The 26,437-nt window shown below is 44.2% G+C and overlaps 1 protein-coding gene across 1 annotated transcript; it reads left to right on the top strand.

Moving 5' to 3' along the window:
• The first annotated feature begins 6 nt into the window (after positions 1–6).
• Qdpr (quinoid dihydropteridine reductase) lies at positions 7–22,530 on the top strand. The gene is made up of 8 exons (XM_048784248.1): positions 7–123; positions 2,429–2,521; positions 4,490–4,543; positions 6,214–6,310; positions 9,059–9,199; positions 17,064–17,172; positions 18,936–19,019; positions 21,826–22,530. Exons 2-8 carry the CDS (start codon positions 2,489–2,491, stop codon positions 21,929–21,931), a joined length of 624 nt encoding a protein of 207 aa, XP_048640205.1. The 5' UTR covers positions 7–123; positions 2,429–2,488; the 3' UTR covers positions 21,932–22,530.
• The last annotated feature ends 3,907 nt before the right edge of the window (positions 22,531–26,437 follow it).

Below are 26,437 nucleotides of genomic sequence, written 5' to 3'. Positions count from 1 at the left end.
GGCCGGGCACTGTGGGGACCTGGCCCTGGGCTGCTTGTGCAGCGGAGAGGGCAGCCAGGAGGAAGCCAGGACCCCTGTGCACCTGGGACGCGGGTGCCTGCACGTGCGCGCACAAGTCTGCAGGTCTCTGTCTTGCAGACATGCAGGCCCCAGTGCCAGGAGGTGGTAGTGAGGCTGCCCCCTAGACTCTCACCTGGCCCAGAAAGTCCAGAGCAGTTCCAGAGCCGGAGGAAGAGGAGCCGGGTGAGAGAATGTAGAAGGAAGCCTCTAGAATTAGACTGCCTGTTGCCTCTGGTTACTAGGCCCACGACCGTGAATTGATTACTTAACGCCTGCAAACCTCAGTTTCCCCTTACATAAAATGGGATTACTGATGGCGTTTACCCCTCGGGGGAGTTTTGAAGAGTAAATGAGATAATTGATGTTGTTGCAGGTAACTTATCTGACACACGTGCCAAAAGCTATTTAAATGCCAGTTATTTTTGATGTTACTATTACCACCCCTGTTCCTTTAGCTCCTTTGGACCTGCCAATTTGAAGACAGCCCGCAGCTGCTGCCAGCTTTTTAACAAAGAATATTTCAACTACTTTTTGTAATCAAGTGTCCAGTCTCAGAGAGTGGCAGGTGCAACAGGGCTAATGGTGGGAGGGGCAGGGACTCTTGAGCCATCTGGTCAGCACATGGGTCTTCTCTGCAGCTGCCACATGCTCAAAAGTCTGTCCTGTAGTTGTGGGGCACCTTTCCAGTGATTTTAGTTAGCAGAGGCAGCAGCCTGGGTAAGGGAGTCCCCTTGGATCACAGGGAGGGTCCCAGGGTTTTCTTCTCTCTCAAAACTTGGAATAAGCTTCTAAAGGATTCCAAACACACCTTTCTCTCCTGTCACTCACCTGCTCAGAACGTGGGAAGACTGGTTAGAGTGTCTTCCCAGGTCTGCAGAGATGGAGGTTTAGACGGCAGCGTTGAAGGAATGTCTGCTGGGGGTTAGGCACTGTGCCCCTACACATCAGAGCTCCCAGACTGCTAATTTCCTTTAGTCCTCCCTGTAACTTTAGTGGGGTGGATCCTATTAGTGTCTTGTTGTTGAAGACAGGGAAGGTTGTGCTTTCACTTGGCAGGGGGCACTTTGGTTTATCTCCGCCTCTGTTGGAGTCTGGCCAACTAATTTACCTCTGACTCTGTCTTTTTCCCCTTTCCTTGTTGGTTCTTAGGGAGGGTTGGGAGGGAGTCTTTTTTGTCTCAGTATTCCCCATGGCTTTTGGTGTACAAGTAATGAGAGTTGTTGAATGATTCTCTGGTCACAGCTTAAGGGTAGAGATACTGACCTCTGGGGCCTTCAGACTGAAGGACCCTGGAGCTTTCTGAGTAAGAACCCTGTGTCACCTGTGCCTGGAGACTTAGCATCCTCCATTTCATGTAATTTTTGCTAACCTTGTCAGTCATATAACCCACTTTGTGTGGATGAGGAATGGCTGTGGTGTTTGAGGCTGAAAAAGCCTCTCAGTGGCAGAACCAGCATCCACTGTGATCTGTCCAACTCCCAAACCTCTCTGCCATAGACATGCATCCTCCAAACTACTGGCCTCCACGGGAGGAATCTGGTCAGCCACATGCTGTTGTATAGTCTGAGAGCTAGAAAGGGTTTTACATTTTCAAAATGTTAAAAAAAATCATAAGAACAATATTTTGTGACGTGGAAATTATATGAAATTCATAGTTCAGCATCTGAAGATTCATTGGAACACAGCCATGCTCCTTCATGTCCTGTTGTCTGTAGCCGGCTGTGTTCTGCTGCTATCATAACAGATTTGAGTGCTTGTGACAGAGACCATATGCCAGCAAAGCCTGAAGTGATTACTATCTGGCCTTTACAGAAGATTTGCTGACTCCTGGTGTCTCTAGAAGTGTAGAGAAGGAGGGGAGGTGTTTGGAGTGAAAATGCACAGGGAGGAGGTGAAATCTGGGGCCAAAGTCACAAGTTTCTGGGAGAGGTCAGTTGCTTCTCTAGTGGGTTTTCATTTAAGTGTTGAGCATCCTTACAGCAAAAAATCTGAAATACTCCCAAATCCAAAACTTTTTGAGGGCCAGCGTGATACCCTAGCTGAAAAATTCCACACCATGAAACTTTGAGGCATGTACAAAATTATTAAATATATTATGTAAGATTACCTAGAGGCTTTGGGTGTAAGGTATATATGAAATGTAAGTGCGTTTATATTTTGACTTGGGCCATCGCAAGATATATTATGTGTGTGCTAATATTCTAAAATCTGAAAATCTCCAAAATCTGAAACAAGAATTTTAGATCAGGGATCCTCATCCTGTGAGCCTCTTTTCTTTTTTTTGTCTCCCCTCATTTCTGGGTGTGGATGTGGATCTTTAAGGGAGTAATGTGGTATCTCTGAATCAAAACTATTTTCTTCTCCCTAGTGGGTTGCCAGCATCGATGTGGTGGAGAATGAGGAGGCCAGTGCTAGTGTCGTTGTTAGGATGACGGACTCCTTTACCGAACAGGCTGCCCAGGTAACTCCAGAAACATCCCCAGGGATGGGCCACGAAGCCCCTTATTGTGTATTCTTTTTTTTTTTTACAATCATTATTTCTATAATTATGAAAGAAAGCCATTTGTGCTCATGGAGGAAAATTTGGACAAAGTGATAAAATACAAAGTTAATTATATAATCTATGTCTGAATAGCTCATTGTGGCCTGTTTTCTTGTCTTTCCTATGCAAACCATATGTATTACTTTTGAAAGTTGGGGTAGTTTTGTATTTTTTTGGTACTAGGATCAGCTTTTTAATTTTTCTTTTAAATTTCTTCTGTAATTTAAATTCTTTAGCACTTAAAAAAAACCTTTGGGATGTGCACTTTTTCATATTGTTGATTGGCCACAGTTTACTTATTTCTATTTATTGTACACTTCAGTTTTTTGCAGATTTTCATTTTGTTTCTTATTATTTATCAAGAATGGTGTGGTGAATATCTTTGTCTACATAGCTGATTTTTGGTATACGTTCTACAATGTGAAGTTAGCTAGTTCAAAGGATGAATGTTAACATAGGATATTTTAAATTAAAAAACTATATGCATATCATAAAACAGGCTGAACACAGTTATATAAATATATAGGTAAACTGTAAAATGCTTCCTTTTCTCCTCACTTTACTCCCCCAAAGGCAGCACTGTTAACTGCAGCGATGTCTTGGTATAAATGTCTTAGATGCTCTTAGGCAGCTCTTCCATTCTGGAGGAGCCCTTTCGAGCCGCCTGGAGGACTCTGTTTAATGTCTCATGCTGGTGGTCAGCCCTCATGCCTCAGGAAATCTCCAGGTCATCCTGTGTGATGTACTGTGTTTTCACAACCATTCATGAGGCAGGTGAGAGGATCATGTTATTGCTGGGAACACTGGGTTTCAGACACTAAGTGCCGTGGTCAACAAGCTAGTTCCTGGTGGAATCAGGGACATGGGTCCTGACACTAATGTGGCTTCTAAGTGGGTCACCTTTTCCTTTTTTTTTTTTTTTTTTAATATTTTTTAGTTGTCAATGGACCTTATTTTATTTGTTCATATGCGGTGCTGAGAATCGAACCCAGTGCCTCACACATGCCAGGCAAGTGCTCTACCACTGAGCCCCAACCCCAGCTCCCACTTTTTCCTTTTCATGTAATTGTGCTCTCCTTGATGATCTTACACTGATGGATGTTTTCTGATTTTTGGCCATTTTGACAACAAATTTAAAGAATTTCTAAGGTGATGTGTATACGATGCAGAAAATACAGATAAGCAAAAAGAAGAAATTGTTGATAGTTTCACAATGTAGTTAATGTATTTTTAAGTTCACCACCAATCCATCTCTCCAAACATGCAATTCTAAAATATTTAAGAATAAAATTGAGCATAACTTGCAGCTCATTTGCTCTTTCTAGAGTATCAGATTGATGTAGGATAGAATTAAAAGCCGGATGACTTACTGTGGAACATAGTCATCTCTTGATACCTATGGGGAGATGGTTCCTGAACTTTCTGTGGATATCAAAATGTTCAGATGCTCAAGTCCTTTATATAGAGTAGTATAGCATTTTCAGTAACCTACATGCCTCCTGTATACTTTTACCCTCTCTAGACTACTTATGAGAACTAATACAATGCTGGTGCTATGTTAATATATGTTATGATGATAAGAAAAAAGTCTATACATGTTTATTACAGATGTAGTTTTTCCCTTTGAAAATTTTCTTTCCAAGGTTTGTTGAATCAGATGTGTAGCCCATGGATGGCGGACTGTGTTTTCATTGTTCTTATTTTTCTTAATATGGTCCTAATGTTTGCTCTACTTACATGTTAAAAATTGAACTTAATGAGTATAATAATAAAGTTGACCTGGCTTCTTTAGTTGCTAGGCACTGTTCTAAGTGCATTATTTACTTTAATTCATCTAGTCTCCATAATACCCTCAAAACAAAGTTTCTAATTTTATCTCCCTTTTAGAAATGGGGAAATGAGGCACAGAAGGACCTTTGGTATTTGCTCAAGGTCAAACAGGTAGGAGGTGGCATAGTCAGAATTTGAACCTGGGCAATGGGATTATTTTAATGACTGTGTTTTTAGCCATTGTGCTGAGTTTCCCCAGAGCGAACTACTTTATATGAACAAAGTAATTAAAAAACAAAATGGAAGGGCAGTGCCAGGGCTCGGCAGGCAGAGGGTCTTTTGGGTGTGGGTCTCTGTAGTCAGTTCCTGCTATCTGCAGGTTCTGAAGTCCCTGTGGGTTTTTGAATGTGGCTGTTGTCCCCACCTGAAACTCGACTATAGAATGCATCTGTAAGAGACTGAGGAATGCCTTAATTTTTGTGGCTCAGCTTTTAAAATTATTTATTTATGGATCAACAGCATGATAGTTAGTTTTTAGTTTTAAAGCTCCACAAGAAGAAATTCAATCCTGAGACATGTAAAATTGGCCAATGGGTAGGAAATTAGTGACAAGATTTAAAAGACAGTAAGGGTATAGAAGATTCTTGGGCACGGAGCCAAAATTTAAGTGGAGGGAATTTAAAACAGTCTCATTTAAATTTTATTGTAAACATGAAATGTAGATGCTTTAAAAAGGAAAATAAGTCAAACAGGTCATGGTTGCTGGCTCCATGTGTCCCTAAAATGTAGACTGTGCTGGGTTAGGTATGGGGTATGTGCATGTGCAGCTGTCAGGGAGCTGATCCAGCTTCTGGTAGGCAGATGGACTCTGAGCTCTGGACACAGCTTCAGAGAGGAGAGAGGGGCCAAGGGGCAACTCAGAGCCACAGGAGGAAGGTCAACAAAAGATGCATCAGGTTAGGTGGAGGCCAAGGGAGATTTGGGAAACTTCTGAAAAATGAAAGGTGAGGCATGTAGGGGAGGGAAGATTGGTTTCCACTGGTGATTGAAGGAGCAGTTGAGCCCACCGAAATTGCCTGGGAAGAGGTAATAGACAGAGGTGTTGCTGGAGAGACCCTGGGTCCTGATGTAAATCCTTAGAAGATTGATGTTAATGAGCACTCGGGAGGCATCACCTCAGCCATTCTAGAGAACTCAGGAAGAGTCATGGTCCCTGGCCAGAGTGGCCTGTCTCGCCAGACTGTTCTTTTAATAAATTGAAACAAGAGGCCATGAATATATTTTTTGTGCTTTCAAATTTCAAACAAATGTGGATCATTAAAACGAACCCCATGTAATCAGTATTTACCAACATTTTACCTTGACTGTCTTTTTTTCTTGTGCTTAATTTTTCTTTAACATTTTCTGTGAGTTGCAGTTAAAGGGCTTATTAACTGGGAACAAGTAGAATTGATTTTCTTCTCAGATTATGATTCCGTGATTTGCAAAGAAAGTCTGGAGAGGAGTTCACCAGAAGGTTAGCTGTGGGCCATGAAACCTAGGGAGAAACCTTGTTCTCCTTTTCTTTATTCATTGCTGTGTTTGGGGGGAAGCTGTCCCTACCTTTTAAAATATTATACGGAGGCTCTAGATTGCTTAATGAAAATCCCACTGAAATGTAATTGGCTTCTCTATTCAAAACACCCCTCAGAGGTCAGTCTTTCTGTCTGGTGTCCTGTGTTGATAGCCAGCACTATAAACTGGCTTAGAATGAAGAGGAAGAGAAACCAAGACAACTGTCAGGATACAGACTGTCTCAGGCTGCCCTACAGCTCATGCATCTGCTTGTTCCCTTGCTCAAGGTGACTGCTGAGGTTGGAAAGCTCCTGGGTGAAGACAAGGTGGACGCCATTCTCTGTGTCGCTGGAGGATGGGCTGGGGGCAATGCCAAATCCAAGTGTGAGTTCTTTTCCGAGTTAATCATTCACATTACTCTGCTCTTTGTCCATCTGATGCGGATCAGGTGTTGGCGAGATGCTAGGCCAGCTGTTTTTCTGTGTGTCTCCCAGAATCTTTACAGTAGCTCTGTGACTTAGTCCATTTCGTGCTGCTACAACAAGAATGCCTGAGAGTGGGTCAGTTATAAAGATCAGAAATTTATTTCTTACGGTTCTGGAGGATGGATTAAGTCCAAAGCTGAGACTTGGTATCTGGTGAGGGCCTTCTTGCTGCATGATCCCATGGTGGAAAGCAACAGGCAAGGGAGCAGGAGGGAGAGGGGGTGGGAGGACAGGAGTTCATCCCTTTATCAGTAAATAAACTCCTGCAATAATGACATTAATCCGCTCATGAGGACATAATCACTTTTAAATGTCTTAACCCTCTTTACTTTTGCACTGAGGTCAAAGTTTCCAACAGGTAAACTTTTGGGGACACATTCAGACCACAGCACTCTCAGGTAGTGATTAACACCTGTCTTTTAGAGATGAAGAGAAAACGTCCCACAGAGGGAGAGAGGGAAGGTAGACATTGAGTTTGAAACTCAAAAATAGAGACAGAATGAAATAAGCTGTTTCTGCCCAAATTCTCAGAGTTGATTCTATTCAGGAATTGGGGGATGTGCATGAACTTGAGAGATTTTTCTGCAGGTCCAAAGAACTCAGATTTGATCTTTTGCTGCATCCGATTACATTTTTCAACTTTTTATTAGGAACATTTTTCACACACACAGAAAATGCACACAAGGCTATTTCACCAACCCGATTACTGCACAAAATACCAGTCTCATGTTTAAATGTGACTCACAGAACTTCAATTCCTCTTTAAATGGCTTTGTTTAGTATAAAAGAGATGGTAAAATTAGGAAACTTCCTTTTTCTTTATTAATTGCTGCTTTTGAGGGGGCTCCTTAGTGTTATAAAGAGGCTCTAAATTGCTTCATGGAATAGTCATTACGCCCTCCAAGTAGACTCAACAGTTGTTAATGTTTGCCAAACTTAACGCTCTCCTGCTTTCTTGCATGCCTGCACTTTGTGTATGGCTTTTTTGTTAGCCATTGGAGGGAAAGTACATGTCACCTCACCTCAGCATGCACCTTTTCCAACGGTGAGCCTGTTTTCCTACATTATCCCAACACCATTGTACCTATGAAGATTGACAGTAGTTCTGTAGTTAATAATGTCAAGTTGCAAACTGTTGCTGTTTTTAGTCTCTTCATGCAGAATTCTTCCCCTACTCCCATGAGACTTTTTGTCGAGTCGCAGGCAGTTTTCAGAAATAGAATGTCCCATGTTCTGAACTCTGTTGTTTCCTCCACGATATCATTTGACGTGTTCCTCTGTCCCTGCTGTTTCCTTGTGAACTGGAAGTTAGATCTAGAGACTTGATAAGATTCAGGTTAAACATTTTCGAGGTGGGAGTTCTTGAATGATGTCGTGCACTGAGTATTACATCACACGGAAGCCCAATGTGTCAGGTGGCCCTGCCCCTGTCAATGCCAGATTTAATGCTTGGTTAAGGGGGTAAGTGTCCTACTTCCACGTTTTCATGTTTGCAGAGTACATGACGCATCAGATTATGTATAGAACTGCGTCCCCCATGATTTTAAGCACCCGTTGGTGACCCCTGCCTAAAGCCATATGCTGGCAACTGGAAAGTGGTAGTTTACTAATTTTAACATCCCTTTTAAACGTATTAGCTAAAGTCATTTAAAGAGGAATTGAAATTCTGTGAGCCACATTTAAATGTGAGATTTTGTGTTTTGTGGGATAGTTAGGTTGGCAACATAGCCTGATGACCTTGGGTGTATTTTGGAAGCAAGAAATGATAAATATGGGTCCAGCACATTTTTTCCTAGTGTTTTTTAGTAGGAAAATGCAACCCCTGGTTTGCGCCTGCCGATCCCTCTATGAGGAGGGCATTCTTTCTGGATCATGGGGTTCCATGTGTCCTGTTAGTCGCCCCTTGGTGGGGTGACATGTTACCACTTGTCCTTCCTGCCTATCTGGCAGGAGGCTAAAACATGTGTGACAGGGTTGTCATTTCAGTTCCCTTTGGGAGCTTTAGCTGACAGTAACCTTTCAGCCACAAACAATGTAGCTCTGCCAAAGCCCTCTTTATGGCCATATGGTAACATCCCTCAGATTTTCATCATGGATAAAAGCCCACATAGTCATATAGGTTCTTGTTTTAAATCTAATGCCTTTTGTAAAATAAAATAATCTATGAATTAATGCCAGTGTGGCAGTTTGGTGACTCCAGATTTACTTGCTAAATTTTTTTTTTTTTTTATAAAGAGAGAGTGAGAGACAGAGGGAGAGAGAGAGAGAGAATTTTTAACATTTATTTTTTAGTTCTCGGCAGACACAACATCTTTGTTTGTATGTGGTGCTGAGGATCGAACCCCGGCCGCACACATGCCAGGGGAGCGCGCTACCGCTTGAGCCACATCCCCAGCCCCAACTTGCTAAAATTTAATGGCTAAAATTTTCCTGGTTAGCAGGTGAGGAAGCTGAGACTTGGTGGTCACATGCCCGGGTTTGAGCCTGTGCCTGCCTCTCTGACTACCCAGCCCTGTGCTGTTGGTATTAGACCCTGCAGGCAGGGGACCAGGGGGCTGTAGGGACTCCTTGAGTTAGGGCTTGATGTGTTGAGCTCTCCTTTGATTTTCTTCTCTGGGAAACTGAGCCCACATGTTTTTCTGCTTAGCTCTCTTTAAAAACTGTGACCTGATGTGGAAGCAGAGCATGTGGACATCCACCATCTCCAGTCATCTAGCCACCAAGCACCTCAAAGAAGGAGGCCTCTTGACCCTGGCTGGTGCCAAGGCTGCCCTGGATGGGACTCCCGGTAAGCCTTTATTTTCCAGCTGTGAAATGGGAATGTTGGCATTGCATGTTGGGGCTGCTGAGCACTTCATGGAATGAGGACTACTAAAGCCCTTTATGCTCTCAGGTGCTTTAAGGTTGGATGGATTTTACTTCCTTTTATTCCTGACTCTGTAGTGGGAGGGGTCCTGATCTTTTCATTTGCATTTGTCCTCATGTCACACTGACTAAGGAATACTAGTCTGGCACCCCTATCTGGTCCATTTAGGTGTGGTCCACCCAGGAGTGAATGGTGTGGTGGGTATTCGCTGGTTGATAAATAGGTTTTATTATCATTGCACGTGGTCACTCATCCCAGAGAAGGAGCTTGGCAGCTGGAAGTGGTGAGGACTCCGGAATGAGAGGCTAGGAGTAGATGCCCCATTCTGTTTTCTCTGACCAAATTTCTGTTGTTGTTTCCCTAATTGTACAACAGTGACAATAATATCCAACTTGAAGAGTCACTGTAAAGCTGTAGAGCTGTTGAAGGGTGGATAGTGTCCAGCATGGGGTGAGACCAGTACACGGAAGGTCTTACTAGGTACACATCAAATGGTAGATCTTATTATATTCACTCTTTGCCTTTCAGATATATTCTCATTTAACCTTGGGGTAGGTATCACTGTTTGCTGTTTGAATATATAAGTTTGGGAGTTAAGTCTAGGTTTATACAGTAGAGATGCAAACTTGCTTTGAACAAAAACTCTGACCCTTTCTGAATTGTGTGCTGTTTCCATTCCATTGTGCAGACCCCAGCGTCCTTTGCCTTTGTTGTTTCCTGTATTCATTTGCTGGGACTGCCACACACTGGGTGGCTTAAACAATAGAAATTCATTTTCTTGCCTTTCTCGAGTTGGAAGTCTGCAGTCAAGATGTTGGTAGTGTTGTTTTCTCCTGAGGCCTTTCCTTGGCTTACAGGTGGCTGCCTTTTACCTGTGTGCTCACCGTCTTCCATAAGTTTGTGCTAATTTCCTCTCCTTAGGAGGATCATGTTGGTCTGAGTTCCCACCCTAATGACCTCACTTTGATCACTTTCTTAATGACTCTTTCCAAATATAGTCACATTCTTGGGGGAGGACTGCTGATTAGGACTTCAAGTAAACTTGGGGGATGCACTCCCCTTGGAACAGGCTAAAGTGCACAGAGGGGAAGAAAGTGTCCCCTAAACTCTTGGTTGTTGTTTTTTTTTAAAGGGAACTTTTTTGGATCTAATAATGGAGACCTGGGGCACCTTCTCAATTTTAATGTAACTCACTGAACAATGAGGCCCTTATTAATTAGTTGCCGCAGTCTGGCTGGGCACAATCAGGAGCCACTTGTCAAAAGAAACTAACTTTATTTTTAGAACCACACACGCCAAACAAAACAGCCTCTCAGGAAAAATCCTCAGAGCCTCAACTGCCACCACCGGCTTTCCACAAGCCTCTCTCCACCTCCCACAATCCTCCTGCTCTTGAGGCCGATTGGCTGGGTCACGTGGGCGGAGCCAAAAAAAGTCCCCCAATGAGCAGCTCCGTGGTCTGAAAGGGCAGGGAAACAGTCCAATGAGCATCACCGCAGAGGAGCCAATCAGCTAGATGTTGCTGGGGCCGAGGAGCCAATCAGCTAGATGTTGCTGGGGCCGCTGTGAGCCAATCATCAGCCGGCAGCTGGAAGTTTGCTGGGGCCCCTTTGGCTGTGGCTCTCAACATCTCCCCCTCTCTGTTTAAACAACAAGCATGTGGCTTAGGGACCGTGTCTGTTAGGCAGTCCAATTCAACATATGGTCCTTACCCGTCATCGGATGAACTGACCTCTAGGCGTCAGCCTCCTGTCTTAGGTTGGTACCACTGCAATTGGATCATACCCGTCACTGACTACCGGTCCAGCATNGGTGAAATCTCCATTGCAATGTTTAAAAACTCTATAGTCAAAAAATAGAACTGATCAGCAAAACATTAACCTAGGTCTGTATGAGCTCAAAAAACAAAATAGAACTTCATGATATGGCAAAGGGCAATAATAAAATAGATATTGAAAAAAGCATCCTGGTTCTGTTGCAGATGTAAGAATAGCCAAACTGGAGTTTTGGATATCAGTTGTTATGGATTTGAGCCAAATCATCTTCTTTTTGGTCTGTAGAAATCGCTTTAGTTAATCTTTCTGGAATCCAAATCGGCTGCTGTTCTCCCTGTGGAAACACATAAACAGACTCCCGACTCCAGACAATCACTGGGTCAGGACCTTGGTTAATCTCTCTGGAATCCAAATCGGCTGCTGTTCTCCCTGTGGAAACACACAAACAGACCCCCGACTCCAGACAATTACTGGGTCAGGACCTTTCCATTGTCCTGTTAGAATATCCTTCCAAAGTACCTTGGGCTTATGTACATTTTTTGGACACATATGCCTTTCCGCAGCACTAAGTCCTGATGAATCCAAATTTAAAAAGTTTAGAGTAAAAAGGGTTATTTTAAGTTTATCTTTGGGGAATATATACCCCTTCCCAATTCCTTCTTTTTGCTTTAATAAGTACATTTTAATAGTTTGATGAGCTCTTTCAACTATGCCTTGTCCCTGTGGATTGTATGGGATTCCTGTTATATGAGTAATGCCAAATGTTGAGCAAAATTGTTTAAAAGAGGTAGAAGTATAACCAGGGGCATTATCTGTTTTTAACTGTTTTGGAACACCCACAGTGGCAAAATTTTGTAAGCAATGAGCTATAACATCTTTAGTTTTTTCTCCGGCATGAAGGGAGCCCATCAAAAATCCAGAAGAAGTATCAACTGTAACATGCAAATATTTTAATTTTCCAAATTCTGGCAAGTGTGTGACGTCCATCTGCCAAATATGGTTAGGTATCAATCCTCTAGGATTGACTCCAAGATTAACTTGAGTCAATGATTAGTGATTTCTTTTTCTGATGATTAGTGATTTCTTTTTCTTCTTCCTTTTTCTTATTTTGGTACCAGGGATTGAACTCAGGGGCACTTGACCACGGAGCCACATCCCCAGTCCTATTTTGTTTTTTAAAATAGAGACAGGGTCTCACTGAGTTGTTTAGTGCCTTGCTTTTGCTAAGGCTGGCTTTGAACTCATGATCCTCCTGCCTCAGCCTCCTGAGCTGCTGGGAGTGTGCCACCAGGCTTAAGTAGCGATTTCTTGCCACTCATTTTCTTATTACATTTCCCAGAGCATATGATTGTACAAGTCCATGGCTGTTGTTATAATTAAATCTGTGTAGATGTTAGATGTTTGGTTGAGGTCTGATTTTATTAAATGTGACATAGGCCAGAGGTACTAAAAAGTAAATACAGAAATGAATAATAGTTTGACATTTAGAAACAAAACCCTAGGACTGAAAGACTTAATTTTTCTAAAGGACAAAGCAGTCCTCTCTCTTTTCCTTTGGTTTCTAAGTTCAGATCGTCCCCCACTTTCAATAGTAATTCAGTTTTCCAATTTTTTGACTTTGCAGTATGAGAAGGCATACCTGTTATTCAGGTGTTCACTTTCAGTACAGTATTCAACAACTTACATGAGATAAGCTCTTTGTTAGATGATTTTGCCTGATTACAGCTCATGGAAATATTTGAACATGTTTAAGGCAGGTGAGGCTGAGCCATGCTCTTTGCTAGATGCGTTTTCAACTTGCTGTTTCAGCTGTCCATGGGTTTATCAGGATGTGGCCCATCATAAATTGAGAAGCATCTGTATCCTTCTTTATGTGCCTGTAAGCCCTGAAAGTATCTACACTGGTCTTCTATGGTGACTCTCACGCTTACTCACCATTACATATTTGACAAGTTCCTTGACCACTTTGAGCCTTGTTTGTTATCTGTAAAATGAAGATAAGTAATGATTCTCCTGTATGTGGTGGTTGTGACTTGTGTACGTCTTGACGGAGGTAAATGGCTCGGAGGGTATTGCAGCAAGTCCATAACAGTGTGAATGAACTCTTAGTGCATGCTCCAGGCTTACTTTTGCCCAATGACTGCTGCTTACAACAGTCATAAATTTATCTCTAAACTCTTAGGTTAGATGTTAAGCTTATTTGAGGCATGAGATCTTTTTGTTGTTATTGTACTGTGGATGGAACTGAAGGCCTCATTCATGCTAGGCAAGTTAAGCTATGTCCCCAGCCCTTTTTAATTTTTCTTTTTATTTTCAGAGAGAGTCTTACTAAGTTGCCCAAGTTGGCCTTGAACTTATGATCTCCTGCTTCAGTCTCCCAAGTAGCGGGTCTTACAGTCATAGGTGTCCATGCCTGGAGAGTCATGATGTCTTTCAACTTTGTTCAGATATCTCCCTGCCAAAAAAAAAGATTGGTGGGGCTGGGTTTTGTGGCTCAGTGGTAGAGCTCTCCTAACATGCGCGGGGCTCTGGGTTCAATCCTCAGCACCACATAAATGTAAAATAAAGATGTTGTGTCCACATAAAACTAAAAAATAAATAAATATAAAAAAAGATTGGGGAAATCTATTTATACTTTGAAAATAAATGATGAATCAAGCTTAATAGCCCCTTAAACCCAAGAAGATTTGTTCAGACATAATTTTTTTTTTCTTTTGGAGAGATACTGAGTAAATGTCCCACTGAGTAAATGTTCTCCCTCTTTCCAGGGTTGTATTTGAGGGCTGTTTATTAGAGGATAAATCTACTAAAATGATGGATCACTGTGCAGTGATTAGAGTCTTTGTAGGAATTATACTGATCATTGTATAATTTGGAAGACAGTGTTTTTCTTCTTTGTGAGGTGTACTTTTGTTTTGGATTTCGCAAATGAGCTCTTACCCACTTTGTGTGCCAAAGGTGGTGTTCCGTAGGGCTCAGCCATTAGGGTTGCTTGTTGCTTTCTTCCCTTCCCCAGATCCCCTCTCTTGGGACTTTGCTGAGTTTGTCATGTTTTTAATTCACTGTTGGCTTCCTGATCCCTGATTAAATAGAGAAGCGCAGGATGGTGAAACACTCTCCTTGTGCTTCTGAGTACTTTTTGAGACCTTGACCCTCTTTTGCAATTCTTGGTGATTGTGGAGGCTGGTTGGTGGTTGGTTCCTGGCTGGGCTGTGGTGTCCCTCCCCCTGGGCGTGGCTGCCCCTGAATGGTGGCATTAGCAGTACACACGGTGCTGGGGTTTTTTAGGGAGGCTGCTGAGGTCTGGAAGGAATGGTAGCTTTCTGAAGGGGGAGGTGTGATGGGATCACCCGTGCTCACTGTTGCTGTGACAGGATCCAGTGAGCAGCTGCAGTTGGGTGCAGTGGGGAGCACAGAGAGGAGGGACACCCTATTTCTGCCACATGTTTGTGGGGCAAACACACCTCCCCTAATAAAAGGTATCTCTTGCTTCAGGCAGCAAACCTCATTAAATAGTGGGAGGGAAGAGAGACTTAAAGGTAGCATGATACATTGGTCAAATTGGCTCAGGCGGTGTGCCTCTCACATTGTACAGCCTATGGTACATCAGTTCATCTCAGTAAATTTGTTTGGAAAAAAAAGTCTAATTTTTTTAGGCATCTGTCTTGCAGTGTTAGGTTTATTGGGTCAAGTTCTGTATGTGCTTGATGTCACTCTGTCTGCAGAGGTACCTCTAAAGTAGGTGCAATTGTTACCCCTTGCATGTAGGCAAGAAAACCAAAGTTCAGTGATGCTAGGTGACTTGTCTAAGACCACTCAGCCAGGAAGTAGTGAGTGAGCTAGTAAGTAGCAGATCGGTGTGGATACTGCATGGATCCATTGACTTGGTCATTGTATTGAGTGCTTGGGATGGCTCAGGGGTGCTGGTGGTGAGCATGGGACACTGTGCCCAGTTGAGGTCTAAGCAAAATGCTCTGGGGAGAGCAAAGGGGAAGGGGGACCCCAGCTCTGGGAGGTTTTGTGGAGGGAGCTGATTTGATCAGGATCTAGGAATTTGAAAAGAACCACATAATCATCGCTGCTGCATTAATTATGTTCACAAGGGTCCTGTGCATCCTACTTGCACCAAAGGTAGTTTAGTAATAAATGATTTTTGAGTAATACTGGCACAATTTTTCTTTTAAAGCTTCACATTGTGGATGCACCACTTTTTTTGCCAAAGATTTTGGCATAAAATCTGTGACAATTACGCAGTAAAATATGTAGAACTTAAGGGGAAAGATGAGAAGTTGCTTTAGTTTTTATTTAAACAATTTTATTAATCAGCTTTTTAATTGGAAAACTAACCAATGCATGTAGCAAACGTCCACATGGAGCTAAAAGAAGTACAGTGAGCAGGAAGAGTCCCTCCCATGCAGCCTCTGGTCCTGCCGCTCTCCCTCCCCGGCTCTGCCAGTCACGCCTCTCCTGTACCCTTCTGGAAGCATCCTGTGCGTATTCTGTGTGCACCCACACAACGCCAGGTGCATTCACATGTTTAAAACAATAGTTCCATGGCTTTATAGAGGCATTTTTGTGCCTTGCTTTTTTTCACTTTCTCATAGATTGTTCTTTCAAAGTTAGTTTGTCTGGAATACTGAGAATCTAAGGGTAGTGGGAAGCGTTTGCACAGTTTTAATGAAGCAGAGCTCCCAGGCAGAGCTTCGACTTCACACACTTTTTTGAGGACCAGTCTCTTGATTAAGCCCTGTTCTCCACCCTCACCTGTTGCCCTTTTCTGATTACAATGATTTCAGTCCTTATTGAATGCCACTCTTTGGATTGGGGCTACACTGTTAAATAGTTAAGATCCCTCCCTTGGGAGCTCTGGGAGTGAAGAAACCTGCTTGAGATGTAAGATGACTTTTTGTGTAAGTGCCTAGTGACGTGGGCATTAGTATTGCATTTGGTGCGGATGAACTGGAGGCTGAAGGGGCCGCTGACACTCGCCTGAGTCTCAGTGGTGAGGAACCACGCCTGGGTCCCAAGCTCTGACCTAGGTTCTTTTCCGTGGGCTGTGGGACTCCTCCTCGGATCTGGGAGTTTCTTTGTGTTCCTAACACTGGATCTGTGAATTCACACATAGAAGAGGCTTGGTAATGGGATGGGTTCAGAGGGGTTTCCGTGTCTGGGAGTGGCAGCCCCTGGCAGCTGCTTCCCAGGCTCTGGCTTTGTAGGCAGTGGAGTGATGGCAGGTGGGCCCAGTGACACTAAAGAAATAATGTTGAGACCAGAATTGACAGTCGTGCAGAAGGAGTGCAGGCTGCTGTTCCCATCTCTGGTGAGGAGACAGGCTGTAGATACCTTCAATGCATGCCTGCAGGATGATATGAGTAATGGAGAGCTGGCCTGGAGGGCGTCCTGTCTGTCCCGGCCCCCAGCAGAGCATCTCCCAGGCAAGGGGGTAGCTGATGCCCCCTCATGAAGTTGCGCTCCCCACCACCGTCAGATGGGCAGTCCCTGGCCCCATGTGCCCTCTGGTTCCTGAGGCCTTTTGTGGATATGGTCTCCTTTGATCCTCAGCCTTGTGAATAAATTGAGATCTGAGTCGCCACTTCCATTTACGGATGGAAAAACAGGCCCAAGGGGTCTGTGATTTTGTAGTTGTTGGTAAAACAGGAGTGAGAGCCCCACTTTTTGAATTCTAGGTCCAGGACCCTTCCTTCTGCTTTTTATTACAGCTGGGGAAGAAGAATTGGCAGTGACACCTGGGGGTCTCTAGGAACCTGTGTTCCTGGAACCTGGCCAGAGGCTATAGCCCCTGCCTGCCTGACCCTGTCCCCTCTTTCTCTTTGCTTGCTGTCTGTTTTCAGTGTGAGTGTGTGGGTGAGGTGCCCTGCCTGAAGGAGGCGGCCAGATGCGGCTATTGATAAAATTTTAAGGAAACAAAGATGTACAAAGGAGATCACATGTTCCTGTGGTCACTCTGGAAGCCAGAGGTAACTGAGACGTTTTTTCTCCCCATTTCCCAGGAATGATTGGCTACGGCATGGCCAAGGGTGCTGTCCATCAGCTCTGCCAGAGTCTCGCGGGCAAGAATAGCGGCATGCCACCCGGGGCTGCTGCCATCGCCGTGCTTCCGTAAGTGCTTGGGGGTTTCCTGGATGCCATTCACTTCTGCCCACCTCTGTCCAGTGCCAGGAGCTGATGGTTGTCTCAGAGTTGCTTTCTGCCAGGGACTTGTGTGTTCATCATCTCAGATTCCAAAATTCACCAGAGACCCTTGTCTTGGTCTGTTCCTGCTGCTATAACAAAGTATCTTAGGCTGGGTGATTTATAAGCAACAGAAGTTTATTGCTCACAGTTCCGGAGGCTGGGAAGACCAGACTCAAGCTGCCTGCCGGTTTGATGTCTGGTGAGAGCTTATTTCTCATAGATGCTGTATTCTCTGTGAGGTCACATGGTGGAAGGACAACAGGGCTCCCTCAAGCCTCTAATCCCATACATGTTGAGGGAGCTCTCATGACCTGATCGTCTCCCCCCCCCCCACCCCAGATCTATCAATTGTTTATCACTTACCAACTTTTGAGGTAAATGAAGAGTAAGCTTCTTAAAAACTTCGTTGGACTCACCCCTATCCCATGGTCCCCTTTCCCTTCTCCCACTCTCTATACCCAACTAAGTGTCACCAGAGCATTTAGTTAAGCTATTATTTCGGCTAAGCCAAGTGCACTGCTATTTTTTTTTTTCTTCTGGCCTCAATTGTTATAGTTTCTCACCTACTGCACGGATTTATTCCCTTTCTTTACCATACACACCAATACTGACGGGCCCGTCTCCTAATACCACCTGCAGATGGTATTTCAACCTGTGAACCAGGGCTGGGTGGCAGTACGCAGGGGGTGGCATTCAGCCTGTAGCAGTGCATCTTCAGCTGTTGGATTAGATCAGGTGTCCAGAGTGGTTGATTATCTGTTGGGACAGGTCTGTCCTCTTCTTTTCTTGGTTTCATTTCCCCCCCATTTTTCCCTGCGTCCTGCTTCCTTTAAAAGTAGTTTACACGTTCTGTTTTACCATATATAGCCCCATTGTTCATGTTGTTAGGAGGTCAGTGTGTGAGAGAGAGAGAGAGAGTGTGTGTGTGTGTGTGTGTGTGTATGTTGGGGGCCATGCATGGGTGGCAAAGTGAAGGAGGGTTTATGAGAGAATGTGGCAGCTATGGGCTGTGATCAGGAAGGAGGTCCCCAGTCAGTGTCCCATGTGGTGGCAGCGGCCTTGGTGGTGGCGTGTTCCTTCTCCCTGCAGGGATTCTAGCACCAACTGGCCTGCTTCTCTTGTGATCCTAGGAAGGGACACTGAGGCTGCCCAGGGACCACCTTTCCAGTTCCCTCTCAGTTGTGAGGTTTTACGACTCTGTGAACATCTGGCAGCAATTTTGAATGATTCCTGAGGCCAAAAAATCCAAAGATTTCATGAAGAGTAGACTTATACTTTAATATTTTAGTATTCTCATGTTTGAAGGAATGTCATTCCACTTGAATCCTTGGAAATGAGTCTGCTTCCCTTCAGGGAGCGTGTGGAGACTTCACAAAGCAATTCACTCCCATAAGGACCGTCTTTAAAAGGAAGGCAGAATATGGTTCTTCCCATTTTGTTCTTGTCTGCCTCAAGGTGAGTGGCAGACAGCTTGACAGAGTTACGCTCAGGTGTGACTTTTGTTAGTATGGAAGGCTTCCTGGTCTCTCTGATCATCCTCCTGTCTGATTTCTCCCATGGACGTCTGCTGGTGCCAGAGGCTCGGGGTGGTAATGGTGCATGTTTGCCTTTTCCTGCCCAGGAGGCCTGGGAACCTGCTATAGAGGTGATGCATAAATGACACGCTTATCTCTCTTTCTGTGTTACAGGGTCACCCTGGATACACCGATGAACAGGAAATCAATGCCGGAGGCTGACTTCAGCTCCTGGACACCCTTAGAATTCCTAGTCGAGTGAGTATTTCAGAGATGGCACTAACTCAGCAGCCCCCAGCCCCCAGTCTCTGCCTTTTATGTGCTAAAGGATAAGCCCATGCTCTGTCAGTTCATCAGTAATCCAAGGGTGGCCTTGGGAGGTCACTGGGCCTCTGGGGATATGTGACACTTCAGTCCAAATCTCAGGGTAGGTGGGTTGGGAGCTGAGTAATAGTGGAGGGGTTTATAGTGAATCCTGATCCCCCAGCCACCTTCCACTAAGCTGAAAATGTGAGTTAATGCTCTGGGCCTCAGTTTGTCTGGCTGTGTGGCGAGGCCCATGTTGATGGTTCAGAGGATGAAACGTGGTGGTGTGTGCTGAGCCCCTGGCACAGTGTTGGACCCTTAGCAAGTAAACCTTAGCTCCTGTACTGTCATTGCCGATGTGACCAGGGACCCCTGTGTAGTAGTGAGACTCTGGGCAGAAGGTCTGGGATCATGTTCTCCGTCTGTCAAGCCATAGACCTGCAGAAAGCTGAAATCTGTCCACCTGTTTGTGTGAACATGCGGCATTTGAGAGTTCACTAGAGAAAGGGTTGATTTGCTCTTCTTGCTTTTTCCATCTCAGTTTCTCAGACCCCTCTGTTTCATAATCCTGTATTCACTGAGCCCTAACTGGGGTCAGGTACCGCACTCAGCCCTGGGCGCAGGGGGATGTAATCCCCTCTCTCATGGAGCCGGTGGGCCCAGCGGGTGGAGGCCGAGACCTCGCCCAGCAGAGCTGGCGTGTTAGATGCTCCGGTGGTTGTAGGGATGTTTGCACAGTGTGGAGGTGCTTCTGGCCTAATGTTTCAGGCTCGTTTAAATTAAATGGGGATACGTTTGGGGTTTGCATTTTATGTTTGCAACAAGTACCTACACTGTACTGGTTACTTGCCAAGCGGCCCTCTGAACACTGCATTGCAATTACTTAACGCTCAAGGCAGACTCTTTCCTCACTTAAGGCTTGGGGACTTGGGGACATTGTGGGGGTGAGTAACTTGCCTGAGGTCACAGAACAGAGCCAGAAATCAGACCCAGGCAGTGTGGCCCCCAAACCTGTAGTCTTAATAAATGGTATGTTGACAGTTGTTTCTGCCTGTGCTAGGAATCATGCTTAATGCTTTGTTTATAAAGAGAAAAAAGTCCAAAGTAGCAGAACAGATCAAGCTTTGAATTATGATTGCATTTGAATTCCTTTTTTTGACAGTGCTGGGGATCAAACGTAGGGCCTCAGACCTGCTAAATGGGTGCTCTACCACTGAGCTATATTCCCCGCTGATTTTTTTTTTTTTTTTTTTTAAAGCCAGTGCTCCCAACAGCACTTGAGAGAGACATTGATCTAGGACCCTGACTCTAGATGGAATATATGGGCTCCCATGTGTGAATTTGTGCTGAGCCACAGACCCCAGAGGACGGGCTGTCTCAGGCATCCTTGGTCTAGAAATCATATTTAGCCATTTACAGTATTTGAAAACTCGCTGGATGAGCTGGTGTGAAATTTGCTTTGAAATGTCTGTGAGCACATTGCTTCCTTAGCATCCATGGTAAGGTTCTCTCTCATCCACTCCAAATTAAGAAGACAGACAATCAGAGACATGTACAATGAACACGGGAACCTATACACCTCCAGTGTGACCGGTCTTCCCCAGCGGGGCCGTGCTCTGCCTGCTCCAGGACAGAGGACCACAACGTTGTAGTTTTTAGGGAGTTTTGCAGCCTCCGATTTCTGAGCCTGGACTTCTCTTGGCTCATTCAGCCCTCAGAGAAGGAGCTCGGATGACCTATAGCTGACCACCAGATCTACTCTAGAAGGTTATAGGTTGGCACGAGAGTGTCCCTAGAACCTTTGAGTGCTTTCTAAGGAGGTCTGGAGGACCAGCTGGCGAGCCGTCAAAGTGGATGCTGTACTCTAGTGTCAATGTTTTGTTTTTAAAAATGTCACCTAGTTGTGGCTATTCCCTGTGAATTCATAGAATTCTTGCAGTTGTGTCTCCAGAGAGGTTCCTCCTGGCTGCCGCAGCAGGCTCAGGTGCCCCTCTCCCCAGTGCAGTTGTTGCCTGCTCTTGTTGCGGCTCTCAGCGTTTTATTGTAATAGTCTGGATTTTGTATCTCTTTTTTCATTGCTTGGCACAGCTGTGGGTGTGCTTCACGATATTTGCTTAAAAAAATAGAATTAATTTCCAAGGTGTAAAATTCAATTGGTTCCCTCCATATCTGTGGCTTCTGCATACTTGGAATCAACCAACCTTGGGTTGAAAATATTAGAGGAATATTTGCTTCTGTGCTGAACACGTGCAGATTTTTAAAATTGTCTTTATTCCCTGACCATTTGGTGTAACTACTGTTTACATGGATTTATATTGTGTTAGGTGTCTAGAGATGATCTGAAGTGCCTGGGAGGATGTGTGTAGGTTACATGCAAATACTGTGTCATTTTATATGAAGGGCTTGAGCCTCTTCGGATTTTGGTATCCTCAGGAATCCTGGAACTAGTTCCCTGCAGATACTGAGGATGCCTCTGTTGTACATGTGTCTTTCTCTTAAATTAACTAAAGTCCTTTTTAATCACTTAAGATAACATCACCCTTATAAAGAATTTCAACAGTGCAGAAAAATACAAAAAATGAATGTTAAGGTCACATCAAATATTGTCACTCAGAAGTTAGAATGAACCAGAGACTGAACTCCCTGGGGCCCTTTCACAGCTGCTGCTGTATATCACCCTCCCTGCAGCCACTGATGTGAACATGAGCATGCCCAGACTTTTGTTTTGAAAATGTAAAGCTTTTTTTCTTTGTTCTAGAACCTTCCATGACTGGATCACAGGGAAAAACCGACCCAGCTCAGGAAGTCTAATCCAGGTGGTGACCACAGAAGGAAAGACGGAGCTCACCCCAGCGTATTTTTAAGCTTCATCTTCAGTGCCTGGGAGGGGCCTGCCGTAAAAGTCACTAACCTGTCTCAGTGTGACCGTGTCTGGCCCTGTGTTTTCTGTAACCCTGGGTGTGGTACGAGATAGCGAGTCCTGATTTTCTCTCACCTAACGTTCATTTGCTCTCCCTCTCCCTGGACAGTGTAATATGTTTATGTGAAATAACATGTGATTGGGGCCTGCAAGTAGCACCGCCAGTCTGTGCTGACTGCACGGGGCGGTCTCGGAACAGCCCGTCTGTGTCAGCGTTGTGCTGGATTGCTCTTGAGTCACTCGTCTGTTCCTGACAGAGGCTGCTGCCTCCACTAGATCAGTGATTTCTTGGTATTGGGTCATTTTGAGGGCTGAGTTATTTTTGAATGTCACTTATTGTTTTATGTCATAGATGGAGTTTTTGTGACCTTGAATTAAACTGCCTTAAAACTACTTTTGTGGTGTCAGCAAAATCCCCTGGACTCTATCATGGTGTCCTTTGCTTGTACAGTTGTCAAGTGTGCCCTAGCCTAGGGCTAAGTGTGCAAGAGAACTACTGGTGAGTCTTTGGAGTATTTTCTCCTAATAAATGCACTTCATTTACTGTGTTGTCTTCTTGAACCAAACTGAGCGTCACGTGCAGTTGTCATAGATGGTGCGCTGGAATCACAGGCTGCCTGAGGGCTTTTATCTGCTGTTCTCAAAGGGGGCGAGTGGTTTTCTCCACACAGTAGCTGTCTGTCTTGGGCACATCTGACTCGGAGGGTGGGGGCATGGCCTTGTGCCTCTAGTAGTGGCTCTTCAGGTGACTGACTCGGGCTCACCTGGTTGGGAACTCATGGTGTAATCCAATGTAGTCATTTTGCAGATGAGGAAATTGGTCCAGAGAGACGATAACCATTGTTGCCAGTAAGTGCCAGGACTGAGCCCAGAGGCCCTGTCACAGACAGCTGCTGTGGGTAAAGGCCCATACTCTGTGTTTTCTTCTTTTTAATGAAGTGAAATTCTCATAAAATTACCCAAACTTATTAAATTAAAGTCAAGGTGAGCAATCCAGTGGCATTCACACACCCACAGGTTGTACAGCTGCTGCCTGTAGGCCCCAACTATATTCATCTCCAAAATAAAACCCCGGGGCCTTTCAGCAGTTCCTTTCCACTGCCCTCCGTGGTAGCTCCTCTGAGGACCTTATTGCACGGCATGTGTGTGAACTGCAGCTTTGTGTATTGTCATCCTTTGGTAGACGTTGGGCTGTCTGTCCTGTTGGCTGCTGTGAGTATTGCTGCCATGAACATTCATGTACAAGTGTTCAGACACTATTTTCAACTCTTGGTTAAATGCCAAGGAGCAAGGTTGCTTGGTATTATGGTAATTTCTTTGCCTAACTTTTTGAGTTTAAAAAAATATTTTAGAATTTTTTTATTCTTGTCATTATTCTTCAGGGTGGTTTTATCTAAGTATGACAGGAAAGAATCTGGGAGCTCCCAGAAAGGTAGGACTGCTTATTCAGGGTCTCCCAGCTGGAGAGCATCACACCTGGAATTGGAACTCAGATCCAGCAGTTGATAGCACCTGCATAAGTTGCCTAGGTCCTCACACGTCCAGTCTTCCATCTCATCCTCAGAATTTCTAGGATGGGGCTGGGGTATAGCTCAGTGGTAGAGCACTTCCCTAGTGTGTGCAGTACCCTGGGTTTCATCCCCAGCACTGAAAAGTAAAACAAATGAATACCTAGGAAGGTTGGCTCCATTATTTAGTTGAGGAAACAGTCCCCTATGTGACTTGCTCAGGATACAGTTAGATTCAGGAAAGCTGGTAGTTTTTATTCTACTTAGAAATCAGACCTAGTAAGTAATGATTGAGGTGTGTTTTTATCAGCAAAACTCAACATCATGTCAGCTATGCAGGGAAACTGTTTCCAGAGGCCAGCTTAGTTATCACAGAGAAGGTAAGGAGGGGTAGCTTTGGAGCAGAGAGGAAATAAACTGGTAACTGGAAATGCACTAAATATGTGCCAAGAGGAGAAGAAGATCCAGGACTGAGTTCTCTAGAAGATTAGGAAGAAGAGAAAAATTAATAGAGGGCACTGTAATAGTCCATTTGTGCTACTCTAATGAAATACCTGAGGCTGGGTAACTGTATAAAGAAAAGAGATTGATTTAGCTCACAGTTCTGAGGTTACAACCTGCATCTGGTGATGGGGGCTTACGTTTTAACACATGAACCCTTAGGGGACATACCCAAACCATATCCAAGCCATAGGAGACACTGATGAGGAAGAACCAATAAGGCAAAAACTAAGGATGTGGTGTCATGGGGTAAAGTGAAGAAAGTGTGTTAAGAGGAGATGGTGAACAGCAAGGCTGAATGTGGCTGAGAAGTAGGATGGAAGCTAAAACTGACCACTGTCCTTGTCATGGGGGGGTCATTGCGATCCTGACGAGCATTTTCAGGGTTAGTGGGAGGACAAAGATTTGAGTGGACTTTAGAGGGCCTGGGAGGAGAGGGATTGTGTGCAGACACTCTTTAACTCAGTTTAGATACTTGACCTCTATCCTTGGCCAGAATCTAGAAAAATCTGCCTGGTTTTGGACCTGCTTTTTGCTTAAATCATTTCTTGGGTAGCTGATCTGAAATGTAATTTTAAGCCTGACTTTTGAATTTTCAGGTTCTCTCCACCTGAGCTTGCCAGAAGCATACTTGCCCCCTCGGTGCTCATCTCCTGCCCTGTTGCAGATTGTGGCTTCTGCATCTCCTCAACTGCTATCACTGGTGTGGTCAGCCTGCACATTCCTAGAAGCTGAAGGTGCACACAGTTTCTGGGAACAGTTAGAGCTGTTGCATGTCCTGGGGCTGCAGAGGACTGGGAGGGAGACACTGTTGTCTGTTCCATTAAACAATTGCAACTTTTCCTTGGAAACTTTCACTTTGAGTCTAACCTACTTCCAGGAGTAGGAAAGAGTAATACAGAGACGGTGGAAGACTATGTGCATTTGAACTTGCCTCTTCCACCTACTTGCTGTATGACAACCTGGTGTATACGCATGTCTCAAAGGGGAAATGAGGACAATAATGTTGGTAATCTCCAAGGATGAAGCAAATGAATGCAAGTACGGGGATTCACACATGGAAATGCTCGAAAATTTTGGTTATTATTTCTTATCTTTGCATCAACATATGGAAAAATGATAAGGTTCCTCCATGTTGTAGCATATTTTGGTTTTATTGCCAAACAATATTCCTTTGTACAGATCTATCTATCCATCCATCCATTGATGAGACTGTTCTTTTTGCCTTTGGCCATTATGAATTATGCTGCTTTGAGCACATGTATGCTAACTTGTTTGGACATATGTTTATTTCTCTTGGGTATATACCTAGTAGTAGAATTGTTGTGTATTAGATGTTTAACCATTTTAGTAAGTGCTAGAATGGTTTCCCAAGTAGCAGCACCATTTAATACTCCCACCAGGAGCATATGAGTGTTCTGGTTTTTACACCCGCAGACCGACACATGTTGTCTGTCTTTTTTATTGTAGCCATGCTAATATATGTAAAGTGGTACATCATTGTGGTTTTGATTCCCATTCCCTCACTGATGACGCTGAACATCTTTTCATGTGCTTTTGGCGTTTGTATATCTCCTTTGGTGAAATGTCTGCTGAGATGTGTGTTAGCTTTTCATCACTATGATCAAAACACCTAACAAGAACAACTTAGAGGAGGAAAAGTTTATGTGGGTTCATGGTTTCAGAGGTTCAGTCCATGGTTGACTGACTGCATTGCCTTTTGCCTAAGGTGAGGCAAAACATGGATAGCATGGAGAAAAGCGGCTCTGCTCACGGCAGCCAGGAGCTGGGGCCAAGATTCAGTCCAAGGCATGCCCCCAGCGACCTTCCTTCAACAGTGTCCCATCTGCCTACAGTTACCGCTCAGTAGTCCATTTAAATGATTAATCCATGAAGTGGACTGACTCACTAATGAGGTTACAGCTCTTATAAGCTAACATTTCACTTCTGAACATTTCTGTATTGCCTAATATGGGAGCTCTTGGGGGAACACCTCGTATCCAAACTATAACACGATCCTTTGCCCATTTTTAATGGTGTTGTCTTCCTATTATTGAATCCTAATATTTTTATATAAATATTCTCCATGTAAGACCCTTTCAGCTATGTGATTTGCAAAAATTCTCTCCTAGTCTGCGAGTTGTCTTTTCACCTCATATCAGTGGTGCCTCTTGAAACATAAACTTTTTAAAAAAAATTTTTTATACCTTTATTTTATTTACTTTTATGTGGTGCTGATGATCGAACCCAGGGCCTCGCACGTGTTAGGCAAGCGCTGTATTGCTGAGCTACAACCCCAGCCCCAAAACATCAACGGATTTAATGATTTTCATTAAGGACCTAAACTTTTTCTTGACTGTTCTAGGGAACCTAGACAGAGATACTGGATGAGGTAGACTGATGAGGAAGTTAAGGTCATGAGAAATTCACTATTATTTCTT

The sequence above is a fragment of the Marmota marmota genome, unplaced genomic scaffold, assembly GCF_001458135.2.
Source record: "Marmota marmota marmota unplaced genomic scaffold, marMar, whole genome shotgun sequence".
NCBI classification, from domain to species: Eukaryota; Metazoa; Chordata; class Mammalia; order Rodentia; family Sciuridae; genus Marmota; species Marmota marmota.
The sequence above is the reverse complement of the archived record's forward strand: the minus strand, read 5'-3'. Positions and strand labels throughout refer to the sequence as shown.

Bases quoted from the DNA above. Each gene is read 5' to 3' on its own strand.
- Qdpr (XM_048784248.1), top strand. From the start codon at position 2,489: ATGACGGACTCCTTTACCGAACAGGCTGCCCAG. The intron at 2,522-4,489 runs GTAACTCCAGAA...TCTCCCTTTTAG, and splicing joins TTACCGAACAGGCTGCCCAG to AAATGGGGAAATGAGGCACA. The intron at 9,200-17,063 runs GTAAGCCTTTAT...CCCATTTCCCAG, and splicing joins TGCCCTGGATGGGACTCCCG to GAATGATTGGCTACGGCATG.